General features: G+C 32.8%; 1 protein-coding gene across 1 annotated transcript in view; it reads left to right on the top strand.

Moving 5' to 3' along the window:
• The window catches only part of LOC133172345 (lipopolysaccharide-binding protein-like), a 56,653-nt gene extending 34,052 nt beyond the window's left edge, over positions 1 to 22,601 (top strand). The window contains exons 3-17 of the mRNA XM_061307210.1: positions 7,911 to 7,983; positions 8,728 to 8,827; positions 8,982 to 9,110; positions 9,259 to 9,332; positions 9,895 to 10,058; positions 10,162 to 10,225; positions 10,329 to 10,420; positions 10,907 to 11,083; positions 11,184 to 11,249; positions 11,452 to 11,619; positions 12,119 to 12,186; positions 12,594 to 12,636; positions 12,746 to 12,809; positions 13,108 to 13,184; positions 22,366 to 22,601. Coding sequence (XP_061163194.1) covers positions 7,911 to 7,983; positions 8,728 to 8,827; positions 8,982 to 9,110; positions 9,259 to 9,332; positions 9,895 to 10,058; positions 10,162 to 10,225; positions 10,329 to 10,420; positions 10,907 to 11,083; positions 11,184 to 11,249; positions 11,452 to 11,619; positions 12,119 to 12,186; positions 12,594 to 12,636; positions 12,746 to 12,809; positions 13,108 to 13,184; positions 22,366 to 22,407 — 1,401 coding nt within the window. The 3' untranslated portion in view covers positions 22,408 to 22,601. The remainder of the gene's footprint in view (positions 1 to 7,910; positions 7,984 to 8,727; positions 8,828 to 8,981; positions 9,111 to 9,258; positions 9,333 to 9,894; positions 10,059 to 10,161; positions 10,226 to 10,328; positions 10,421 to 10,906; positions 11,084 to 11,183; positions 11,250 to 11,451; positions 11,620 to 12,118; positions 12,187 to 12,593; positions 12,637 to 12,745; positions 12,810 to 13,107; positions 13,185 to 22,365) is intronic.
• The last annotated feature ends 568 nt before the right edge of the window (positions 22,602 to 23,169 follow it).

The raw sequence follows: 23,169 nt of genomic DNA, 5'->3' as shown, positions 1-23,169 counted from the left end.
TAATGTTGTTTTGCACTTGTGCCGATGCGATTTTTGTGCAACATTTAAGAAATTTATTTGTCCGTCACCTGATCAACAGTCATGTGACATCACAAAAATGCATTATTATAATACTTGATTACACTCTCATCACAAGTTGACTGCAAATTCATACATAGATTACAAAATGAAATTAAAATCTAGATCAAAATAAAATGTATATTTTAATGCATATTAAGACTTCGGACAACCTTAACATAGCTGCGAAGCTTTCCGCAGTTCATCGCAGCCACAGGGACACATGACACCCAGAAAATATAAGTGAATACCCCTTCGCTCATAGATGACGGTATAGGCTATGACCCACAACAAAATATAGTTATACAAAGTTATGATGTATGGACATTTTTTGCCGAAAACTGAATTGAAGACTTGGGAGTATATAGTTATCCGTCCGTCTGTCATTCATATTTCATATGTGTATTCCTTGAGAGAAGACAAGAGATCAAATATATTGGTTCCAAAAGAAAGGTCTTGTCACAGGAAATACACATGTGAAATATGAATGCCATAGTTCCAACCAATCGAAAGTTATGGGCAATTGTAATGAATTGTATTTTTTCTTTAAATTTCTTTCGTGGTGGCACCATACTTCGCTGCACTGGCTATGGTCATTGAATGGGTGAAGGGCCTGGGCATCAAGGCCTTTCTCAATCCCAGTGGGATTTCCCTGGTTTTGAGAGATCATATAGTTAAAAGACTTTTGAATGTATTATATCACTTTTGATGAAAAACTGTTATGTTTTTTGCAGAGCATGGAGTGAATTTGATATATTCTTTTTGATATGGTTTTTGTCAAAGTGTTTTTTAATGCTGGGGTCTATTCTTGACATAGTAGTTGTGTCAAATTTGAAGACATTGGCAAGGTTCCTGGCTATTGTATAGAATTTTTCAGGAACTCTTGAGCAGGTGTAATGATAATATGGTATGATCAAGGTAATGGTACTAAACAGGTTATATTCTAATTCGTTAAACCCATCAAGCCAACTTTCCTTTTTAAATTTTGTCAAATCAATGCTTTGACAATTCTCAATGCATTTCCTATGTAAAATGTTGATAAAAGGGACATACATAATTTGTCACTATAAGATTTCTCCAAAACTCATTTTTTCATATAGTTTATGTATCATTTACATTATTGTATACTCATTTCCTCTAATATTTAGATATTTTGGCTGAAAATACGTATATAGAAACATAAATACATATAAACAGACATACTGGCACCATTCTTTACTTTTGAGTTACTTCCCTTAACATCTTATCATTATTCATAATGGTCAAAAGACCGGTGACTGTTTCTATCTGACATGTAATTTACTTCACAGGAAACGAATTGTCATTAAAATATCTGCATGGATTTATTTTTAATTTTATTTGTAGCTACTAAATATGGTGCCTCCTACACACGACCTAAGAATTGTTCTCAGCTGGTCTACCTTACAACTGCTGCATATTACATCACATAATTCTACACGGGAGATCACTCTCAATCACTATTTTACAAGTGAAAAAACTCATGTATTATACCTTTTTTCTCTGGAAAACCGTGCCTTGCCAATGTCCTTAAACAAAGTCCAAGAAATTTAACCTTCCAGAAAACATTTGATGTTTCCAAAAATAAATAAATGAACCCAACCTGATCTTTGTTCAAAGCTGTAGTATATTTTGTATAGGACGAATCTTTGGTAAATGTCAAGAACTCGTTATACTCCTTTTTTTTTCTCTAACTTCTCTAACATAGTCCCGTAAGTATTCCTTGCGTCATTTTTTCTCATTGTCTGTTGTGAAAGCAACCAAAGAAAACACTAATAGACTGAATTTATTCCGATTCTCAAACGACACCAATACATTAATTCTAACGTACTTCAAGTATTTGCATGATCTAGAAGGGGGGGGGGGGAGTCCGCCCCCCCCCCTTGGAATTTTTAGAGTAATTAAAAGTATATGCTGCAGCAAATAAAAATGACTTAAGTACCACCACCCCCCACCCCAGAAAACTTGGACCCCACCACCACCACAAAGAAATAGGTTTTTTCAGGTTTGTGAAATGGATTATGGATTTTCAGTTTGTTTGTTTGTTTGTTTTTTTTATTTTGTTTATTTTGGGGGTTTTTTATTGTCAATTTCTGTGTTGGAAATTTTTTAAACTTGAGGGACCCCCCCCTGGAAAAAAAACTCCTGGATCTGTGCCTGATTTATTACAACTAAATTTAAGTATGATTCAAAGTGCGTTTACAGGGATAGTCTGATAAATTGGTGTGAAACACAGGATAGAACTGATACAAATAAGAAATAGCTGACTATATTTAATAACAACACAACCCACACCTATTGTTGCATACATTTTTCTACATGGCATGCTAAACAGGAACTCACCCACCATCATAAATATTACATGTATGTGCTCTAAACATATTATCAGATGTCATGATTGCATGGAGACATGAAATCCCCAGTGCAGTTACATAATTATTTGTTCCCCAGCGCAGTCATATGCGTACCAGAAGTTGAATCACATATGTATATGTACCACGAGGTCCTAAGTACAATTCCATATCTACATGAGTTCCTTAGCGCTCCAAAGAGCAGTCACATATAATTATGTGTCACTAGAGCAGTCAATGTACCACATTCTCCACAGTTGTACAAATTGCCTGCGGTTCGACATCTAAGAAAGTGAAAATCTAAGTTATATCAAAATGTTTTGATAATCAAATTAACACTTTACTTATACCCTCTGTTAAGATGTTTCTTATATAAAGTTAAGAAGGTAAAATAACTATCTTTATAATCTCAAAATTTCCACACATAGCAAAGCTATACCTCGGGGTATACAGTGTAGTTTTTGCTATCCACTCCTCGGAAAATTTTCATGCAATTTTTGCCACCAATTTTGATTTCCTGTAATCAATCTATAGACTTATGATGTCATCCTGACTTCAGTAGCATTGTGACGTCATCAGGATTTCAGCTCATTCTAGCAGTGTTATCTTATTCTGAATACTTGTTAAAAACTTTTATAATTATATTTTTTTTTCATGTTTTTACTATCGAACTGTAGTATCAGGTAAATCCAACCCTCAGAAATTATTATATACATCAGTATAATAAAACGCTTATCCACTGGCTGTGACTGGGATAGCTCTTTCATCAAACCCTTGACAGGAACTACTCCACTCGGGCAAGCCCTCGGGGAATAGTTCGTGTCGCAGGTTTGATAAAAGAGCTATCCCACTCACAGACATTGGATAAGTGTATAATATTCACTGGATTTGAAGACGGAGGGTCAGAGCACGTGCAGCGGCATTGTGACGTCACAATCAATACCTCAAATAACGTTGAAAACAATATGGTTGCAAGGGCTAGAGCCAGCTGTATATCTGAACCAATCGGCAATCCTCGGCTGACTCCGCTACGCTCCATACAAACCTCGAGGTTCGTGTGCGAGGTACGAGCTCCGAGTGTATCTGAGCAGGAAAATTGTTAGGCAAGTCTATCGCAAGATTATCTTGTTATGTTGTAATCTGGACATTTTTTTTTATATTTCTACGACAAAAGCTCGTTAATGAAAATGTAATCCTCCTGCAGCCTTCAACGTCTTATTCATTCAAATCCTGACTATATTATAACACAATTATGGAATCTTTCGGTAGTGAATATGATTTGTTATTTACCAGAAAAATATCAATATTGACCGAGGCGAAGCCGAAAGAGTCCATAATTGAATAAGACTTTATATTTACGTTTGCAGATGTCTTTCCTTATATGAGAATATGAATTAAATTGACATTCAATTTTCAATGACATGCAGTTGGTCATGTGATCAGACTTCCTTGCGTATAGAAAGCAAACTGTGCGAGTCATTTGGAAAGTTCCGATTGTGACGTCACATGATGTCGTAGGTACGTTTGTTGCATTTTCATAACAAAGTCTAAAAAGAGCGTATTTTTCTTTGTAACAAGAATAAAAGTATAAAATATAAATATAAGAAATAGAGTATCATTTTTAGAGTTTCATTGGTCAAATCTACTATAACGCTCTTCGGGCGTTATAAGGTTTGATCACCTGACCAACTTCATGTCATATCCCAATGAAACTCTAAAAATGATATCTTATTTCTGAAATGAAAAATCACCACAATTTGCAACAGTCTCAAAAGTTATTCGTCTATGAAATAGTATACACACACCAAAGAAGGTAAAATGACCACTTCTTCATATTACAAGATGAGCATTAAATCGAATGCAAACGTCCCACGTGCGGATATTGATACCCTGGGGTCTGTAGAATATGTATATTAAATTAAATATTTTATTTAGCCGGAAATAAATAGTGTGTGTAGTGCTAGGGGTGCTGGAAATATATTTCATTTTTCCAGAATCGTATAGTTTTCTTTTAAAACCAATTTTTTAAGCTGTTATATATTTATGATTGAACTAGATCGATTTGGAAAATTAGTCAACACAAAACTTTTTCAGCATAGTTACATGTTTCATGTATGTTTAGGGTAGCAGTAAAGGATTAAATAACATTCTTTCGAAAGTAATTTAGATATATGTAAATCGGATGTTTCCGTTGCCTTTTTAGGTCACCTGAGTCACTCAGGTGACCCATTGCTATCCGTTTTTGTCCGTCGGCGTGCGTCGTGCGATGTGCGTTAACATTTGAACATTTTCAGCTTCTTCTCTGAAACCGCTCAACCAATTTCAACCAAATTTGGCATATAGCATCTATGGGTAAAGGGGAACAAAAATTGTGAATTTCATGGTCCCTGCCCCCCTGGGGCCTGAGGGGTGGGGCTAAAACCACCAAAAATAATGCAATCTTTAAAATTCTTTACTCCTGTACATCAAGCAGTCAAACTGTTGGCATCATTGTAATAAGCATTGAGCCCTCTACCAAAATTGTGAAATTCATGGCCCCAGGGTCAGGGGTTCTGGCCCCAGGGTGGGGCTATATAGATCATATAGTGAAAGTGCCTTATTTCTTTGAAAATCTTCTTCTCTGCTCCTGGGTATTGAATAAAGTAACTAAGTACATAGTTATGAAGAGCAAGAGTGCCTCTTCCAAAATTGTGAAATTCATGGCCCCAGGGTCAGGGGTTCTGGTGTTAGGGCGGGGCTCTATTGATTATATAGTGAAAATGCATTAATTCTTTGAAAATCTTCTTCTCTGCTCCTGGGTATTAAATAAAGTAAATAAAGTAACTAAGTACATAGTTATAATGAGCAAGAGTGCCTCTTCCAAAATTGTGAAATTCATGGCCCCAGGGTCAGGGGTTCTGGTGTAAGGGCGGGGCTCTATTGATTATATACTGAAAAATCATTAATTCTATCAATTAATCATTGATTAATCCTGTCTGCTCCTTAGTGTTGAGCTGATCAATAAATTGCTTAGCTATGATGAAAATGGGAGCTTCGAACAGAATTTTTAAATCTTGTGGTCCTAGGGTCAGGGGTTCTGGCATAACGAGGGGGGGGGGCTTTTGATAATATAGTAGAAAAGTTTTAATTCTTTAAAATCCATAGTTATGATGATGAGGGTAACTCTTCCAAATTTGTAAATTTCTTGACCCTTGGTCTTGGGTTCTGGTGTTAGGGTAAGGCTTTGTTGAATCTGTAGTGAAAATGCATTGTACCTGTGAAATTCTTCTCTGCTTCTGGGCATATCGGAAGCAAACTGAGTATAAGTTTAAATGATATAAGTAAGTGTATTCCTACCAGATTTTTGAACATCTGGACCATTTGTCTAAGCATTCTGGTCCTGGGCAGGGCTCTATTACATGTAATTTGTATTCTACTGAGAGAATTTATTCCCCTTTTCCATTCACCTTTGATAATTAATCACTGTAAATAATGTATTTGAAAGGTTAATAAAATAAGATAATTATGCAAGAATGTTTATTGTATAATTCAAAAAGTATTTTCTTAGTTTTAATAATCAGATAGACCTGTAAGTAATAGATAAATAAAAATGAGACAAAAATAACTTATCTTATTAAAAGTTCTTCAAAGACCATAAGAGAGGTCAATGCTAGAGGTTTTAATATGGGTTTAAAAATAGTACAGAAGCACTAATAGTTTGTTAATAGTCTGCATGGTGATAGTGTTAAGTGGGGGACAGATTGAACTTAATTTATGAGTTGATACTGAATACTAGACTAATTATTTTGTTGATCCTGATCTTCCTACTTCTCTTGCTTTAGGGCAACAAAGCTTCATCTATCAGTGTATTTAACTTCTAAATTGTTGTATTATACTCAGGTGACCGTTAAGGCCCTTGGGCCTCTAGATCTTGTTATGTAATGTTGTTGATCTGGCAAAGTTCCATAATATAGGAACAACAGTCCAAACATAACACAAGTATTGTGACTGTGAATATTGTCATTTATTAGATGACAATAAAACGAATGTTATCATTTTATGTAACGATAACAAAAACAATCTAAGGGGAGATCCAGGCAATACTGACAGCACAAGTTGCTCCCATAAAAATTGCCATAAGTTTGTAATTGTGGTACCTGTGCGAAATGGCATTGCCTAGAAATAGTCGTGGTGTGCTGAGTGACTTGTCTCTTTTGTAGTTTGGTATATGTTAACAAAACTTTAATATGAACACAAGACATTCTTTGTTGGTTTATAAATTCCTCCTGATAAAGAGATTGACCTAGAAAATTTAAGGCGAATACACCCCCGTCTCCCTCCCCCGGTCCACTCCCAACCTTTTAGAAATTTACAGCCAGTCATGGATATCTTATCAATTCTATACATCTCCTAGCTCTTACAGGAATAATATAACCGTGTTAAAACATGGAAAATATATCTTTGAAAAATATCTAAATAAATGTATCTAATCTTCTGTGAATTAGATTCTGAATTTCATTTAAAAAACAAACTTTGATGTAGCTGCATTGTAGTCCAACAACCTGAGTTGTCATGAGTCGGTAAAGTCTGGCCTATATTTAATTTGACATAGGAATATCAAAATAACAAAGAATTAAACGAATATCGAACGGATAACGTGAGAGTTTGCATATATACAGTTTAAATTATGTTTGTTCATGACATCATTGTTTTACATCACCCGACTTTGAAATATATATTAATTTTGTTTTTATATCGCTATGTTTAGATGGTTCTGTACTAGATACGTTTAACTCTGCGGACGTCGGACGCATAACCTGAGAAAAAATGTTTAGATTAATTAATTTTTCGGACTATATCTTTAACAGGTCGACCTGTTTAAAAACCCCGCGTTTCTTCAGCACAATACTTACACAGTGCTCATGGCTTTCAACACAAAAGTATAATTAATCAATTAAAAGAATTTCTTTCTCAAATTTCAGGTCATTTTTAATCATTTAATAATCTATTAAACCAGCATGCATAGAACAGCATTTATATCTACCACACTACAATGATCTTAGACCACATATTTCTCCCATATTATTATGTCATTATTGAACATAGAAAATATATTAAAGCAAAGGAGGTGCAGTCACAGTAGGTTTTTCCGTGTAGATATTATTTTTATTATAATAATTTTATTGTTGAAATTTAGTATCTTTATACTTACTGAAAAAGGAAATACATGCAACATTATTATGTACGCTGAATTCAGTCCCGTAATTTAGGCGAGTATGCCCATCGTCACAATGTGTGCTAATGCTAAGTTATACACTATATTCCGTACACGTATTTAATAAGAGGGCTGTGTGAAAGGTCATGGGTGTGTTTAAATGGTCACAGCCTATTACACATGTTTGTAAACACTGCCCAAATCAACATGGCGATTTAGTTAGTAAAGTAATGTGAATCTATAGAAAAGTTGCGGACATGGGACCTGTTTACTGGCTGATTGTCTTACAGATAACTGTGGCGAGCATAAAATGTAATACACCAGGACTACAAACAAGAATAACAGACAAAGCGCTTAATTATGGTATGTTGAAATTCTCTCTTGCTCGCTTTTTCTCTCTCCTCTTTCTGTGTGTTTGTGTGTGGCCAACTACGATAAATGTAGTATGTAGTGATTCAGGAAAAAATATAATTTTTACTAGTTAGTGTTACCATTTAACAAAGGCTTCATCCAAACAAAAAGGAATTATACAACATGGTGGTTGTTTTCTTAATATTGAAATAAAAAAATCACCGAGTTGAATTTCTTCAGTTATGAATACCTGATTCAGCTAGAGACACAAAAAATAATTGTTAATGTATACGCTACAGTTATTAAATACCTATACCGATACATCCATGTTTATTTGCACGAGTCCCTGCCTAAATTCATGCTTCGTGGAAATTCTATATGATAGTTTTACCCATCGATGCCTTTCACGCCACTTTTGAATATCTATAGCATTTCTTCCTACATGTATCTTTAGGTAAGAAATCATAAATTAGATATGATATTTCATGTTGATTTATATAAAAGCAAACAAGGAAATACAACACTAAAAACAACTTTATTACATGTACAAAATACATGTACTTGTATTATGCAACCTTTATTCATTTGTAGATATATACTTATAAGCATTCGTTGCATAAATGCCTGAAAAATAATTGGTCTCATACATCATATGTAAGAGCTTATTAAAATCATTATCTTTAATATGTACGTCAGTAAGCAATTTTTTTTTTTTTTTTTTTTTTTTTTTTTTTTTTTTTTTTGCTGTATTGACAGCCACAGATGTTGCGTTAGACATACTTTCCAAACAGGTGACGGGCCTGGAAATTCCGGATCAACACGGTAGTTCTGGGGACGTTTCTTATGACATCACAGGGTAATTGAATATCATTAAAAATCTATAAAATAAATTGTAATTTTCACCTGTGTTTTTATTTTTATTTTTCAAGGAATATTTACATTTGCACATCCCAAATTGTTATCGTATTCTGTTGGAATATAAAATAAATGATATTAATATCTCATTCAAGATTAAAGATAAACGCATTTAGCAAGCCTAGCAGTAGAGTCTCTTTGATACAGAAGGTTGGAGTGGCTTGGAGTACAAGCGGAGGTTCACTTAACGTCCACGGAAAATTTCATTATAAATACCACGGAATGTAAGACATTTTAAAACAATAATTCTATGTCATATACTTTACATTTTAATTACATATCTTAAGATGAAGATTATAACATTTTTTGTATTCGTTTTATATCTTTTATAAACGTTTTCAGCTACATGTATGTGTTCTTTTCTTTTTACAGATTTCCTATATCGGATTCTGGAAGTTTTGATCTGAGAGCAAGTGGCATTAATGCTGCTATTAATATAGAATTGGGTGAGGAAGTATCTTAAACTCACAATTCATCATCGACATGTGTCTCTTTCTAGTCTTTCCTACTATTAAAAATTGTTTTGTTTAAATTGACAACAGATCAAAAGTCAATTACAGATTATCACATAAAAAAATGAAAATAAAAGAGAGAATTTTTTCTTTAATGCATGTGATTATTTGAGAACAAACAAATCCATATATTATAAGCCTTTAATTTTTTATTTTAAATCATAAAATACATTTTACAATTCTGTTGCTTTCATTCGGGAGAAGTTCAATAATTATCACTAAAAAATAGTCATTTAAAATAAGAGTATGAATTTGCTTTAATTATTCCGTAATTATGAAGGGATTTGTTTCTCATGTATTTATTTAAGGTTGAATAGTTTCGGCTCCTTGTTTTCACATTACTCAAGAATCATCAAGTTTTTACTTTAATTCTTTACCATAACGTGTAATGGCATTAAAAATGAGAATACCTTACTAAAAGTTTACGCAGATCAGCTGTTAAGAGTATGAGTTATATTTATGAGTTGGTTATAAATAATAATTCAACCAATTTAAGGGTCGGATACTACGGGGCATCCTACAATGAAATCAGTTGGTTGTAGCTGCAGTGTTGGCTCAGCGGACATAAGCTTTCATGGCGGCACTGCATGGATCTACAATTTGTTTTCTGGTATAGTGGCAGATAAACTGAAAGATATTGTTGGAGGAAGCAATGGAATTGTTAGTAAAAGTGACAAAAAAAGACTTCTTTTTGAATTGAAACATAATTAGTTTACTATTTAAAAAATAAATCATTGGTTAAGTGTTCTAGTTTGTTTTGTAGTTATGCCAACAGCTTAACAATCTTGTGAATGTAAATGGAATGGAAAGTCTTAAAAAACTGCCAGGTACATATAAGATGCACAAATCGAATTTCAATTTGATGTAAATAAGATTAAGGGATATTAATTTAGTAACATGTACAACTTTTTGTTATTTACTAACTTATAGTTACGGTGGAAATAGCGAAGCTGTTCCTACTGGATTACAGATTCCTGTCAAAACCTTCATTTCAATCTACATTTATGGAGACATACCATAAGGTAAATTTCAACAAAACTGAAATTCTTATTTACGTTTATGTACCTCTGTAATATTCCTTTCGATGCGTATGAAATCAATGGGCATCCATAAACAACCTTTAGTTTTTTTTCATGTTTAAGCAAGTCCACCTCATCCCCAATTCGAGCTCTTGATATGAATAAAATATATGAAATGAAATAGTTATTTTTTTTTTAGAATTACATATCTACACTTGTCTCTTTATAATTGAAATAATTTTTCTTTTAATTTATTCCTGTATTTTTTTTTTTTAGCTTTTAGTAATATCAAATATCACCTACAATGAATATGTATTTCAAATTTGGCAACGATTTAAATGGGAGTTATACAACATACTGAATCACTTGTTTACAACAATATTTACATGAGAGAGATATTAGTTTATTGCATTATGTATATTAATGATGTTTACAACATGTTGTCTTCTACAATCCTTCTTAGTAACTACATGTATTTACAAACATTAGGGTGAAGTATTTTGGAAATCAAACCCGAACGAGGCACCTTTTCCAGTTCCTCCATTGTTGAGATTTTCCAATACATCAAGGATGATGTACCTTTGGGTGTCTGATTTTCTATTCAACTCTATGTCTTATAATGCATACAAATATAATCAACTCCAATACAACGTTACAAACAAAGATGTAAGTATTTTCAAGCCACGAGGAGATATTACTTTAATGAATTTCTAATTAATATATATGTTTTTTAAAACTTTATGTACCTACATTATTTTACTTTTAGCTCCCTGGAGGGGTTTTGAACACAACCTGTCAAAAGATTACATGCATAGGGAATTTCATCCCAGAAGTATAAAAGCTTTGTTTCTAAATTTACCAATTGATGTTTGTGCGGGTTAATGTATAAAGAATTAGATAAGTCCGAAAACATTCAATCATCATCTTATTTCGTAAGAAAAACAGATCTAGAGTCACTAAGTTTCTATGTTCATGTTTTGATGTTCTTTTGTATTCATTTTAACATTTATTTAATAAGAAATTATTGTGTTTAGATCGGAAAGAGATTTCCCAACACAACAGTGATGTTATACATGAAATCTACAACGATGCCAAACATGACTGTCCGGAATGGGTCTACTATGGTGGAATCCTCTGGTGACATCCTTTTCTTTGCTCAACAACAAGGTGGGAAGTACACCCACTTCTTAACATTGTCAGCAGTAAGTATGCTTACTAGAATATAGTTTGTCATTTGTGAAATTTAATTTAAATTTGAGCGAAAATGGTCATCTAAACGAACATGGAATTTTTAAATGTAAATTTATCCATTTTCTAACAGAATATAAAGCTAAAAATAAAATTCAAAACAAATTAATTTAATCATTACCAAAATTAGACAAATCATTGAAGATGAACATGTTAAAGGTTCTCTAACTGGGATTAATGAGTTTTATTTCTTTATAGAATTGTCTTTATAAAATTGCCATTTCTGTAAAATCCCGCATGGCAATGTATGCTGCAATTGTGTGCCTTTTCTTTTGGAAAATAATTAGTGTTAAACAAAATTTATATAAGTGAACAGAATGATAGTAATCTGAAAAAGTTCATTATCGCTTTTAGTTATCTCTCTTACCAGAGGATCATTCCTTATTAAGTAAATGAATTTTAATTTTAATAGTATTAACTACAGGTATTTTTTCAAATACATTGTTCACGTAGATGATGTCATCAACAATATCTGTAAGGATACAAAATGAGAAGATTTATGCCAAAGTCCTAAAATTACCGTAAGTTTACCAGATCTTGGGCTATATTGTTATTCTTATGAAGGTTGTGTTTATGTACGAAAAAGAAATTTTTGACAAATTTTCTGTTCTTCTGGAAAACATACAAATCTTTAATTATTGTAAGATAAGTGATACCAAATGAGACGGTTTCTAATGTAATTAGTTTGTCTTCGTTTAAAAAGGAAAGTCATGAGCTAAGATTTCAATGAACCCTGCTTGCAACTGTTGAATATATCTTGATACAAAATAGATACTTGCGAAAATGTCACATAGATGCATAGAAAAATCACTACACTGCCTAAGAACAGTTACTGCCTATGAAGAGTTACACCTGGAAAGGTTATTATCACAAATCTATACTTTATCAGATTGATAATAAAACATTTGTTTTATTTTACCAAAATTAGGATTGCAGTGAAAGTGAAAGATTCGAAAATCGGACAACTTTCAGTAAGCTGGATATAATCTTGCACTTACAAAAAAATTGAATATTAAGCTGTATAATAACAATAAATATGCATATTAAATTTTAATGCATTTTTTTCCTCTTATTTTGTAGCCCCAGGTTTTGGATTTGATTATAAAAGGTGTTGTTGCGGTATTCGTGGAACCAAAACTAAATGGTAGGTCTTCGATATGATTATCACTTGCTTACTGACGTACATATATATCAAAGTTGTATGTTTAAAATGTTATGGCATGCGTAATTTCTGTAGTATATACACGTTAAATGCATGACCTCTTAGAAATGTGATGGACCTGATAACGTGCACTTTTTGAGTTATTTTGCTAGCGCTCAGGTCATTCCTTTTTCTTTAAAAGTCAAATTCTTTACAAAGTTTAATTCATACGATTAGCATATGATTTACAACACTAATGAATGTTACATAATATCATGATGATATATGTTTTGTTCTTTAGACTTTGGAAGTAAAGGTTTCCCTCTACCCGTCATCGAATCTGTACATTTTGTTGACACGCAAGTGACAATTGCTAAGGTAACTGATAATTTTCTTTTAATTTGCGTTAATACTTTTATTCTTTTACCATATTTCATAGAAAAGTCTTCACTGGTTATCCAACTGGATTTTCCTGAAAGACGTCCTTTAAATGTGTTTTTGTGTGTCTGATTTTAAGGGTGCAAAGGGTTAAAATTAAGAAGCATGGTAAAATGAATAGTGAAAATTATTCATTATAAAGTGTTATTAAGTGCTTCTGAAATAGAAGTTGACTCAGGTACAAAGATTTCTGGAAAATTTAATATTTTCAGTTTTATATATACATGATGAGATAAATTATTTTAAGTGATAGGTTTATTCCCGTCATCTATTAATGTTTTTCGCGAAGTGACCATCAACAACATTTGTTCATATGCTGACAATAGTAAAAAGGCTTTGGTAGAGGCTTAGACTTCATAAAAGATTTTATATGAAACCTCCCTTAATTTCATTATCCCAGAAGAGAAAATTTTTCCTAGAAGGGAGTTATATGACCAACGGATATTTTTTGAAAATTTCCCATAGCAGAGGGAAAAGGTCCTTATGAAAGGTCGTCTCACCTAAAGCAGAGGTTTTGGTAGTTATTCTCTACCAGGTTGCCCTTTGAGCCTAATACTATCTCAAATTGCTCTAGAAAATATTTTGACTACTAGTATTTCTTTTCTGTATTATTGATAAAAATCTCATTCATGGGCGCATCCTTGCTAAGCTGTCATATGCATAGTCCTAACAAATAATCAAATAAATATTAAGCAAATGCGTATCTAACACTCAACATGACAAGGTAATGTTCATTTATTGTTTAAATAAGTAAAAAAAAAAGTGAAATGTACATATTAGTAAACTTGTTTACACCTTAATAAAGGATAAATGTATGCAAATAAATGGTACTTAAACTATACGTTTCCATTCTCCTTTGGCTTGTAGTGAATATACAAGATTTTGAATAGATGTTTTTCTTGATTTAGAACGAATTACTTTTGTATTCATGTTCTTGCTTTTTGTCACTTTTGTATTTTCATTTCTACGGAACAAGTCATCTGATTTCACATAGTTTCTTAAAATGATTTGGAAGAGACATCTAATATTGCAGTTCAGTTTGGCACTAGTTTCAGTAAACCAGAAATTTTTATCGGCTATGGATTTTTGTAGGACTTCTTCTGTAGTTACTTGTCTAGAACTATTCAAGTCTATCTTATTTCCCACTAGCACTATTCTGTTGAAATCCTTTCCTGAAAGAAAAATTTTAAACATTTAAGTAAATTTAAATTTTCATTAAATGAACGCAGGATTTTTTTTTTATAAATCATAATTATAAAACAGTAGGAAATGTTTTCTCTAAAGTCTTTATCGTCATCTATTTACCTTTAATATGTCTAATTTTTTGACATAATGTTAATGCGTGATCAAGAGTGTTGCGATCCTCTATTGCATACACAACGACGAAATAGTCTCCATTTCTGATGTTTAAATCTGTCATGCCCGGAAACTCATCGCTGCCAGCTGTATCAATAATCTGTATTTGTTGACAGATGCCATCTTCAAAAAGAAAGAACATTTTAGTACAGAGATGAATAGGTTATTCATAAACTTTTGAGAGAAATTTAAAACAATATTTCTTTTTCTGAAGAGAGTGCATGAAATAAAGTGAGCTGCTGGAAAGGATTTTAACTTACTTGGTAGGCAAACAGTCTCGTTGTAGCATTCACCCAGAGTTGCTTCGGTCATTTCTTGAAATGAGCCGTAGAGAAATTGTTTAATAGTGCTTGTTTTGCCGACCTGCTCGGCTCCGAGAAATACAATTCGAAGCTGCTTCATGTTAGTAAATTTAGAATGAAAAAAAAATCGCAAAATAACTTTAGTCTGATCAAAGCTGAACAACTATTCATTTATATACTCTTTAGAGACAAAGGTGTTAAAGTCAATCAAAATGAATATTTCTTAGAAGACTTACGTAAAAATCTCTTTAGCGAATGAAAACGGAGAAAAACTCAAGATATTCCAAGGCCCTCAATTATGGATAGAGTTTTTATTATTTCACCATCATTAAAAGCAGAAAATCTACCTGTACGTGCATGAAATCATCAACACGAATTATCCACTTCATTTAATATATAACATTGTACTCTCAACAACTGCTTAAAATTACCCCCTTTCAAAATGCTTTTCCCCCCTTTTTAAACCCCACGCAACAAGTTACAGGGGTTATAATGTTCTTGACCCGTCCGTCCGTCCTGCTTTTTTTGTGAGCGCAACCCCTCTTTAACCGCTGCACAGAATTTCGTCAAACTTTGCAGATAAATTAGGACAGTGTGTAGATGTGCATATTGCCAGGAAATTTCGATTCCATTATTTTTCTGGGAATTTCGGCACTTTTCAACTTAGATTTTTAGCCATATCTTGAATATAGAGATGAACAGTTTGTCAGCGCAACTCCTCTTAAACCGCTGCACAGAATTTCTTCAAACTTTGCAGATATTTAGGACACAGTGTGTAGATGTGTATATTGCCAGGAAATTCCGATTCCATTATTTTTGCACTTAGAATTTTTGCTGAATTGTCAAGTTTTGAGGGAGCGTGGGGTATGTGAGTTTGCTCACTTTTTATTATACGTCCCGTCTAAAGACGGGACGTATTATGTTATGGCGTTCATGTCCGTCCGTCTGTCTGTCTGTTAGCTTTTCTCGTGTCCGGCTCATAACTTTAATACTATTAGGCCTAGGATTATCAAACTTTGTCAGCTAGTATACTTCTTGGGTAGAAGGTGTGTCGCGCACTAAAGGTAGGTCGCTCTGACCTTTAAGATGCTATGGTCAATATGGAAAAATCCTGTCCGGCTCATAACTAGAAAACTATTGGACTTAGAATCATCAAACTTGGCCAATTTATGCATCTTAAGTAGAAGGTGTCTCGAGACCTATTTCAAGGTCACTGTGACCTTTAATTTAGGTAAAATTTAAAAAAAAACTGTCTTTTTACTATAAGATTACACAATCCCAAAAATGCATGAGTGTTGCAGTATCCTTATTAAAAAAAAATGTTAAATCAAGAAAATACTTATTTTTTTCATTATACATGTATACTTTACAGCAATCTATAACAAATGTAATGTTACAAGAGAAATTCCACCTCTCCCAGGGGGTGTAATTATCAAGCACTAGTCAAGGAGAATTTGATAACAGAAAATTGCATGTCAAATTAGAGAGAAATTAATGAGTTTAGTGTGAGGAGCTAACTGGTAGAACATCTCTGATCAAGCAGGTGTTATCTGTGTCTCTTGGGAACTGGGCAAAAAGAATCAGCCGTGTTGGATTAAATAGTTGGCTAGCCTAACTTTTAAAATGAATTTGGTGAAAAGTACTTAAACCTTTGATATTGTATAATAAATTAATTTGATATTGTATAATAAACTAATTTGATATTGTATAATATAATTAAAACTAATTATACTTGGGGGGGGGGGATATCGGGATGAATTGCAGCTTAAAACCAGTCTGACATTAAATCTTAAAAAAAAATGAAGTATTTAAAAATATGTTTTAACTAGATGAAATCCCGCGCAAGCGCGGGGAATTGAATTTATACCACTACCGACAGAATATATATATTGTAGTTCTCTACGGACAGCCTACAGGCTTATAGCAGGAACAAATACTGTGTTCAAAATCCCGCATGAAGTAGATTTACCTATCCAACCCCCCCGTTTTTTGTGTTTGTATTATTTTTTTTAATTTTTTTTTTTAAACTTGAAAAATAGCAATTTCATTAATTGACGTTTATTGTGAAACCTGTTATACTATGTTATGGATATTGTACTTCCGATGCTCTTATTTCATTTCCGTCAAGGATAAAAGCATGCAACGAATATGCACATTTTACTAATAAATTGATTGGGGGGGGGGTGTAAAAATTCACAGGTACTTGGGTCTTGGTTTATAAATATGTTTGTAACTTATTGATATGTAAAAATGTACTTTACTTTTTTACCTATCAATAAGGTACATACATATTTATAAACCAAGAACCAAGTATCTGTGTAAAAATTAGCTTTTAACGCCCTATGAATAGGCTGGGTATTTGACACAAAAGACTAAGCTGCAATAATGTAGCCCTCTCCGATTTTTTTTTTTTTTTTTTTTTTGTTTTAGATCTGAAATTTTCTGGCCTCTCTCTCTCTCTCCCCCTCCCCCCCCCCCCCTTCAAAAAAGGAGAGGGCTACATTATTGCAGCTATAAAAGATTGTATTCAGAAATGAACTGTGCATTGATTAAAGCGCAAAATTTTACATCTTTAATTGTATTTGAACAATACCTTATTCATTAATTTTCTCTTTTCATGTAAGCAAGTTTATTACGAAGTACAAATTGTACTTCGGGTTCGTTGCCACGATGCTCTCAGTAAGGAATATATACAAATTTTACCGATAAATTAATTAGGAAAACCTACTATACATACATGTACATGTAATAGTCTTTCGATATATAATTATATTCACAAGTTATAGTGTTATCAGTGATTTACCATTATTTCAATTATGACCATTTACACAAAAGCTTTTTTTATGGTCATGCAGCTATAATCGCCTCGTTTTTTTTCTTAACATCGGGCTCGATGCCATATGATGTTCTAGAAGCTTCCGTCAATATAAAGATCGGTGAATGACGAAAATATTTTGCACATTTCCCTTTTTAATCGGTTATCACAACTTATTTCTTTTATATCATTTAAATCGAGTATTGATTGAATATTTCAGTGATGACGTTTTATGTAATAAATAAACGATTGCTTGTTGTCAGTTTCATTAAAAATTGCCAGTAACTTAGATCCGCCAACCGGAAACGCCACAGTACTCACTTTTTAGCTATTTCATGGCTGTTTATAGAAAATGAAAGTAGACTTTTAATTTAATGTAAGATACTTACTATGCGAGTGAAATCTAAATATAGTTTACGGACATCAGCTTGTATCTAGTGTATTGTTAGGGTAGTAAGTAAGAACTCTGGTGCACCCGTTTCGGAGTTTATTTGCAAAATTTATTAATTTATAAGTATAGATTCTGGTAGATAGTCCCTACAAATCTAAGAGGAATGCACGAACCTTGATTACTTAATTATTAAAAATGTTGCATCAAGATTATGCAAGTATTTTTTTCTGTTTTATAAATCTTTGTAACAAATTTTAAAATAAATCTTTGTTTTCAAATTTAATTTCAGAATGACATAAATATGCATTTTTATTGCACTACAAAGCAAATAGTATCTATACATGTAGATCCATTCTTCCGTTGGGAGTAATAAGTGGACATGTATCCAGTTAAAGATTAATTAATGAGTTCAGTGTAGGAAGGCTAGCTGTCTCAATCATTTCTTTTAGAGGATCTCTGATCAAGCAGCTCTTATCTGTATCCTTTGGGAATTAGACAGAAGAACTGCTTGTCAATTTATAGCATATGTCATTTGATGGTCAGCCTTTTATTTTTAACATTAATTTGATATAGATTAAGTTGTTAAGACTAGATTGATATTGTTTAGTATGGTATTTTTATTTAATTTTTGAAAAATATCAATTAATTCAGAGCATCATGTCTCACAAATCTGAAAGCTGGGGGGGGGGGGGCTACAGATGGGCATTTGTCAAGCTCTAACACAACCAGTTTAGGATCTATAATGTAATATTTGTTATAATTAATGCCTACACCACAGGAGATGTATAAATAAATATTATAAGGAATGGAAAAATCATTGAAATCCTTGTATCAAGGTTGACATGATTTTCGTCAACTCTAAACTGTTAATGACAATTAATTGAACAATATTTGACGGGCGTATCATGCTGTGGCGGGGCACTTTACTCTTTCATTTTAGAATATGTTTCTTTTAAATGTCACCGTCATTGGATTATTATTGTACAAGAATTTGAACTTGTTTCTTAGAAGGAAATTCTAATTTAATACAGTTGCATTAAGAAATGGGTAGGTATTGATGCTTATTTAATAAAAGTTATTTTGAAATAATGTTATTGAGTTAATGATAACACCATGTTGAAGTGAAAAATCGTATTTATTGAAGTAATTAACGAAAATAGTCAAACATACATGTATTTAACTATACAAAATGGGGTAAGAAAAGGTGACTCAAAGAATATAAGACGTCTTAGACTCAAAATTATACAATGTAGGCTCCTGCACATTAATTGCATTGTTACATTTTGCACATAGTGTAAAATGGAAGGGGGGGGGGGGTTGAAGCACATTCGAAAAAGAATGAACTTTAAAATTTAGGAAAAGTACAGTATAAATGTTATGTTGACCTCCTTATCATCATGAAACACTTGCTTTGGCCTTCAACTCGACATTTCAATATATCGACGATGTATTATTAATTAACAATAGTTACTTTCATTCATATGTCGACTCGATATATCCCAGTGCGCTTGAAATAAAAGATACCACAAATTGACACATCTGTTTAATATTTAGATATTAACTAGAAAAGACGTTAATGGTAACCTAACAACAAAGCTTTATAAACGTGATGACTTCAACTTTTCAATCGTCAACTTCCCTTACTTATATAGCAATATACCCTTATCATCTCATATGGGGTTTATGTCCCTCAGTTGATTCGATACGCAAGAGCATGCTCTACGTATGAACAATTTCTAAAACGAGGCAAGCTATTAACAAACAAGTCGACGAAACAAGGATATCAACAGTCTTGTTTGAAGTCATCTTTTCGCAAGTTTTTCGGTTGATACAATGACCTTGTCAGCACATACAACCTATCATTGAGTCAAATGCTGACTGACGTTTTTTATACTAATTGTTAGGCCATTATTTATACACTGAACTGTCTACGGATTTTTCCGGTTTTTGTTTCCCGATCATGACAAGGAGCACACGGCGGGTGTGACCGGTCGGCAGGGGATGCTCACTCCTCCAAGGCACCTTATCCTACCTCTAAATTTTGAGGTCCGTGTTTGCTCTGCTTCAAATTTGTATCGTTTCATTGGACTTCCGAGATTGAATACTGTTCGTTATCTTCATATTTCATTTTTATACGCACGTCTCATTATGTTATAGCGTATGTCTGTCCGTCCGTCCGTCTGTTAGCTTTTTCGTGTCCGGCTCATAACTTTAATACTATTAGGCCTAGAATTATCAAACTTTGTCAGCTGATACATCTTGGGTAGAAAGTGTGTCGCGCATTAAAAGTAGGTCGCTCTGACCTTTAATTAAAATTCAATGGCCAAAAAATCATGGAAGGCTTTGTATCAAGGTTAACATGATTTTCTTACACTCTAACGCGAAGTAAGGAGTTGATCCTTACGTCGCGGGTTCGAATCCCACTGTGGGACGTGGAGACTGGCCCTTCGGATGAGACCGTATAAAACGAGCCCCCATGTCGCAGTAGGTGCTGGCACGAAAAATATCCCTCACTGCTCAATGGCCGTAAGTGCCGAGTATAGGACAAAATTTGCAGCTCTCCACCGGCAAGTGGTTGCGTCTCCATATAAGTGAAAAATTCTCGAGAAGGACGTTAAACAACATACAATCAATCAATCAATCTTGCACTCTAAACTGTTTATGATAATTGAACAATATTTGACGGGCGTATCATGCTGTGGCTTGGCACTTTATTTTTTCAAACGTAGACAAAAGTGTTAAGCTGCCTGGCAAAAAAAGGTTGGCTTACATGTAAGGATGACGTTTACTGATGGTTATAGATTACAGAAACGGAGTGATATGAATTACAATATTTTAATTCAAAAAATGTTCTAAATGGACAAACAACAAAGATATAACTCAATATCTATTTAAAAATTTAATATCTAATAACTTAAAGAAAATATGCAAGAACAAAATTAAATATATGGTGGTGCAGAGGAAATTCGGACTAAATTTTTAATTTTTCATTTTTGCCACAATTTTTTTTTCTTGGAATATCATTCACAAAGTCCAGATTAAATGTGTTTTTAATCATCATTTTGCAACTATTATGTGTATAAAAGACCATGTATTATTTTATGTAATATAATCGCATGCAGTGAAGAAATTCAATAGTATGAACGAAAACCAGACAACAAATCTCAGTAATTTGATAATTGACCTCATATAATCTTAATACCAGCAGAATAAGGGCAGTAAAAGTAAACTGAAGCTATAAATGATTTAGAGTTCTTATTCAGTATATCCAGCGGCGGTAGAAGTGGTGAACCTCAGCGTAACATTGACTTCTGGTAAACAGATCAGATCAAAGTTGACGTAATGACCAAGAGCTCTCATAAATTTAAAAAAAAACAAAAGAAACACTGTTTACCGTTACAAAAAATACTATGGTAAACTTTAGTTAACTATAATTTTCTATAGATACATGTAGCTTTAGGAATAAATTTGACATTATGAAAACTATAGTTAACTATAGTGACAGAAGTGATAACTTTGAAACTTTGATTTACTATTATAGTGATCACTATGACACTATAGTAATAACCATGAAAACTTTAAGATACTATAGGGATCACTATGAAAACTCTGATTTACTGTGGTTATAACTTTGAAAACTTTGATTTACTATAGTGATAACCTTGACAATTTTGATAAACTGTGGTGATAACTTTGACACTTCAGTGAAAACTTTGATCTACTATAGTGATCACTATGATACTATAGTGATAACTTTGAAAACTTTGATTAACTATAATATGATAACTTTGAAACTTGAATTTACTATATTAAACTACAGTAAACAATAATTAACTAGGGTACCTTTAGAAAATAATAATCCACAAGAAATCGCCGCCGCTAGAATTTTCTCTCGATAAAATATCTTATTTCCTGATCCCCCCCCCCCCCCCACTATTTTAATTATATTTTAATATTACATTCTTCAAATGTGATTTTCGCACCCCTAAACTGAGATTTGCTTTGTACAACATTAGTTTGAACCCTTTAACTTTGTCTCTTAGATACACTTGTGTTTTGTTGGCTCAGATGTTTTGCCATATGTCTAGAGAAATAGAGTAAATACTAGTTTATCCTCTTCTTAAATAAGGTTATATACATGTATTCAATATAAATGTATTTTTAAAATATCAAATTAAGAAGAGTTTGAAATAAGTGTTTCTACTTTGACTTAAATTGTGTTTTAAGCAAATTAAAATCCTTTCTTTTTTTTTACAGGACACACTTTTGATTGCTACAGACCTGAAGTACAGTGGATGAAAATGTAGTGTTACTAGGATATTTAACAAATTTCTCAAAACGTTTTCTAAGGCATATTTTCTGACACTTTCACGTATAATTTTAACTGAAAAAGTTGCAAAGGATAATTATGTAAAGTGTATATTAAAACTAACTGTTTTAAAGCTATTTCTGTATAATAATTGAAAATTTGAATTGCAAATTTCATTTTTTACTTACGTGCATGGCACTTTTATTAAACATAATACATGTAATAAACACTGTATATAGATATAATTTACATGTACTATTTTATACACTTACTTTATTTACGGACCATCGGTGTTTGTCGATATATTTCAATTTTCTGTCATTGCTTTTTTTTTATTAAGAACTTTCATTTTGCCATTTGGTTTCAGATTGAAAGTTTAATATGTCAACACGTATTTAATTGTCATACCGTTTTCAGAGCAGTTTGTTTGTTTATTGTTTAACGTCCCTCTCGAGATTTTTTCACTCATTTGGAGACGCTACCACTTGCCGGTGGAGAGCTGCAAATTTGTTGACCTATACTCGGCACTCATGGCCATTGAGCAGTGAGGGATCTTTTTCGTGCCAGCACTTACTGCGACACGGGACCTCGATTCATACGGTCTCATCTGAAGGACCGGTCTCCACGTCCCCCAGTGGGATGTTTTCAAAGCAGAAAATAAATTAATAAGAAATAGACTGAAGTAACACTACAAAAGAGGTGTAACATCGAGTACATCTAAGTGATTTAAGAAATAGATTGATATTCATATA

This window comes from Saccostrea echinata, unplaced genomic scaffold (genome assembly GCF_033153115.1).
Source record: "Saccostrea echinata isolate AGI-Se365-2 ecotype Australia unplaced genomic scaffold, CSIRO_AGI_Sech_v1 ptg000054l, whole genome shotgun sequence".
Taxonomy (NCBI): Eukaryota; Metazoa; Mollusca; class Bivalvia; order Ostreida; family Ostreidae; genus Saccostrea; species Saccostrea echinata.
This window is presented reverse-complemented; position numbering and strand designations above follow the sequence as displayed.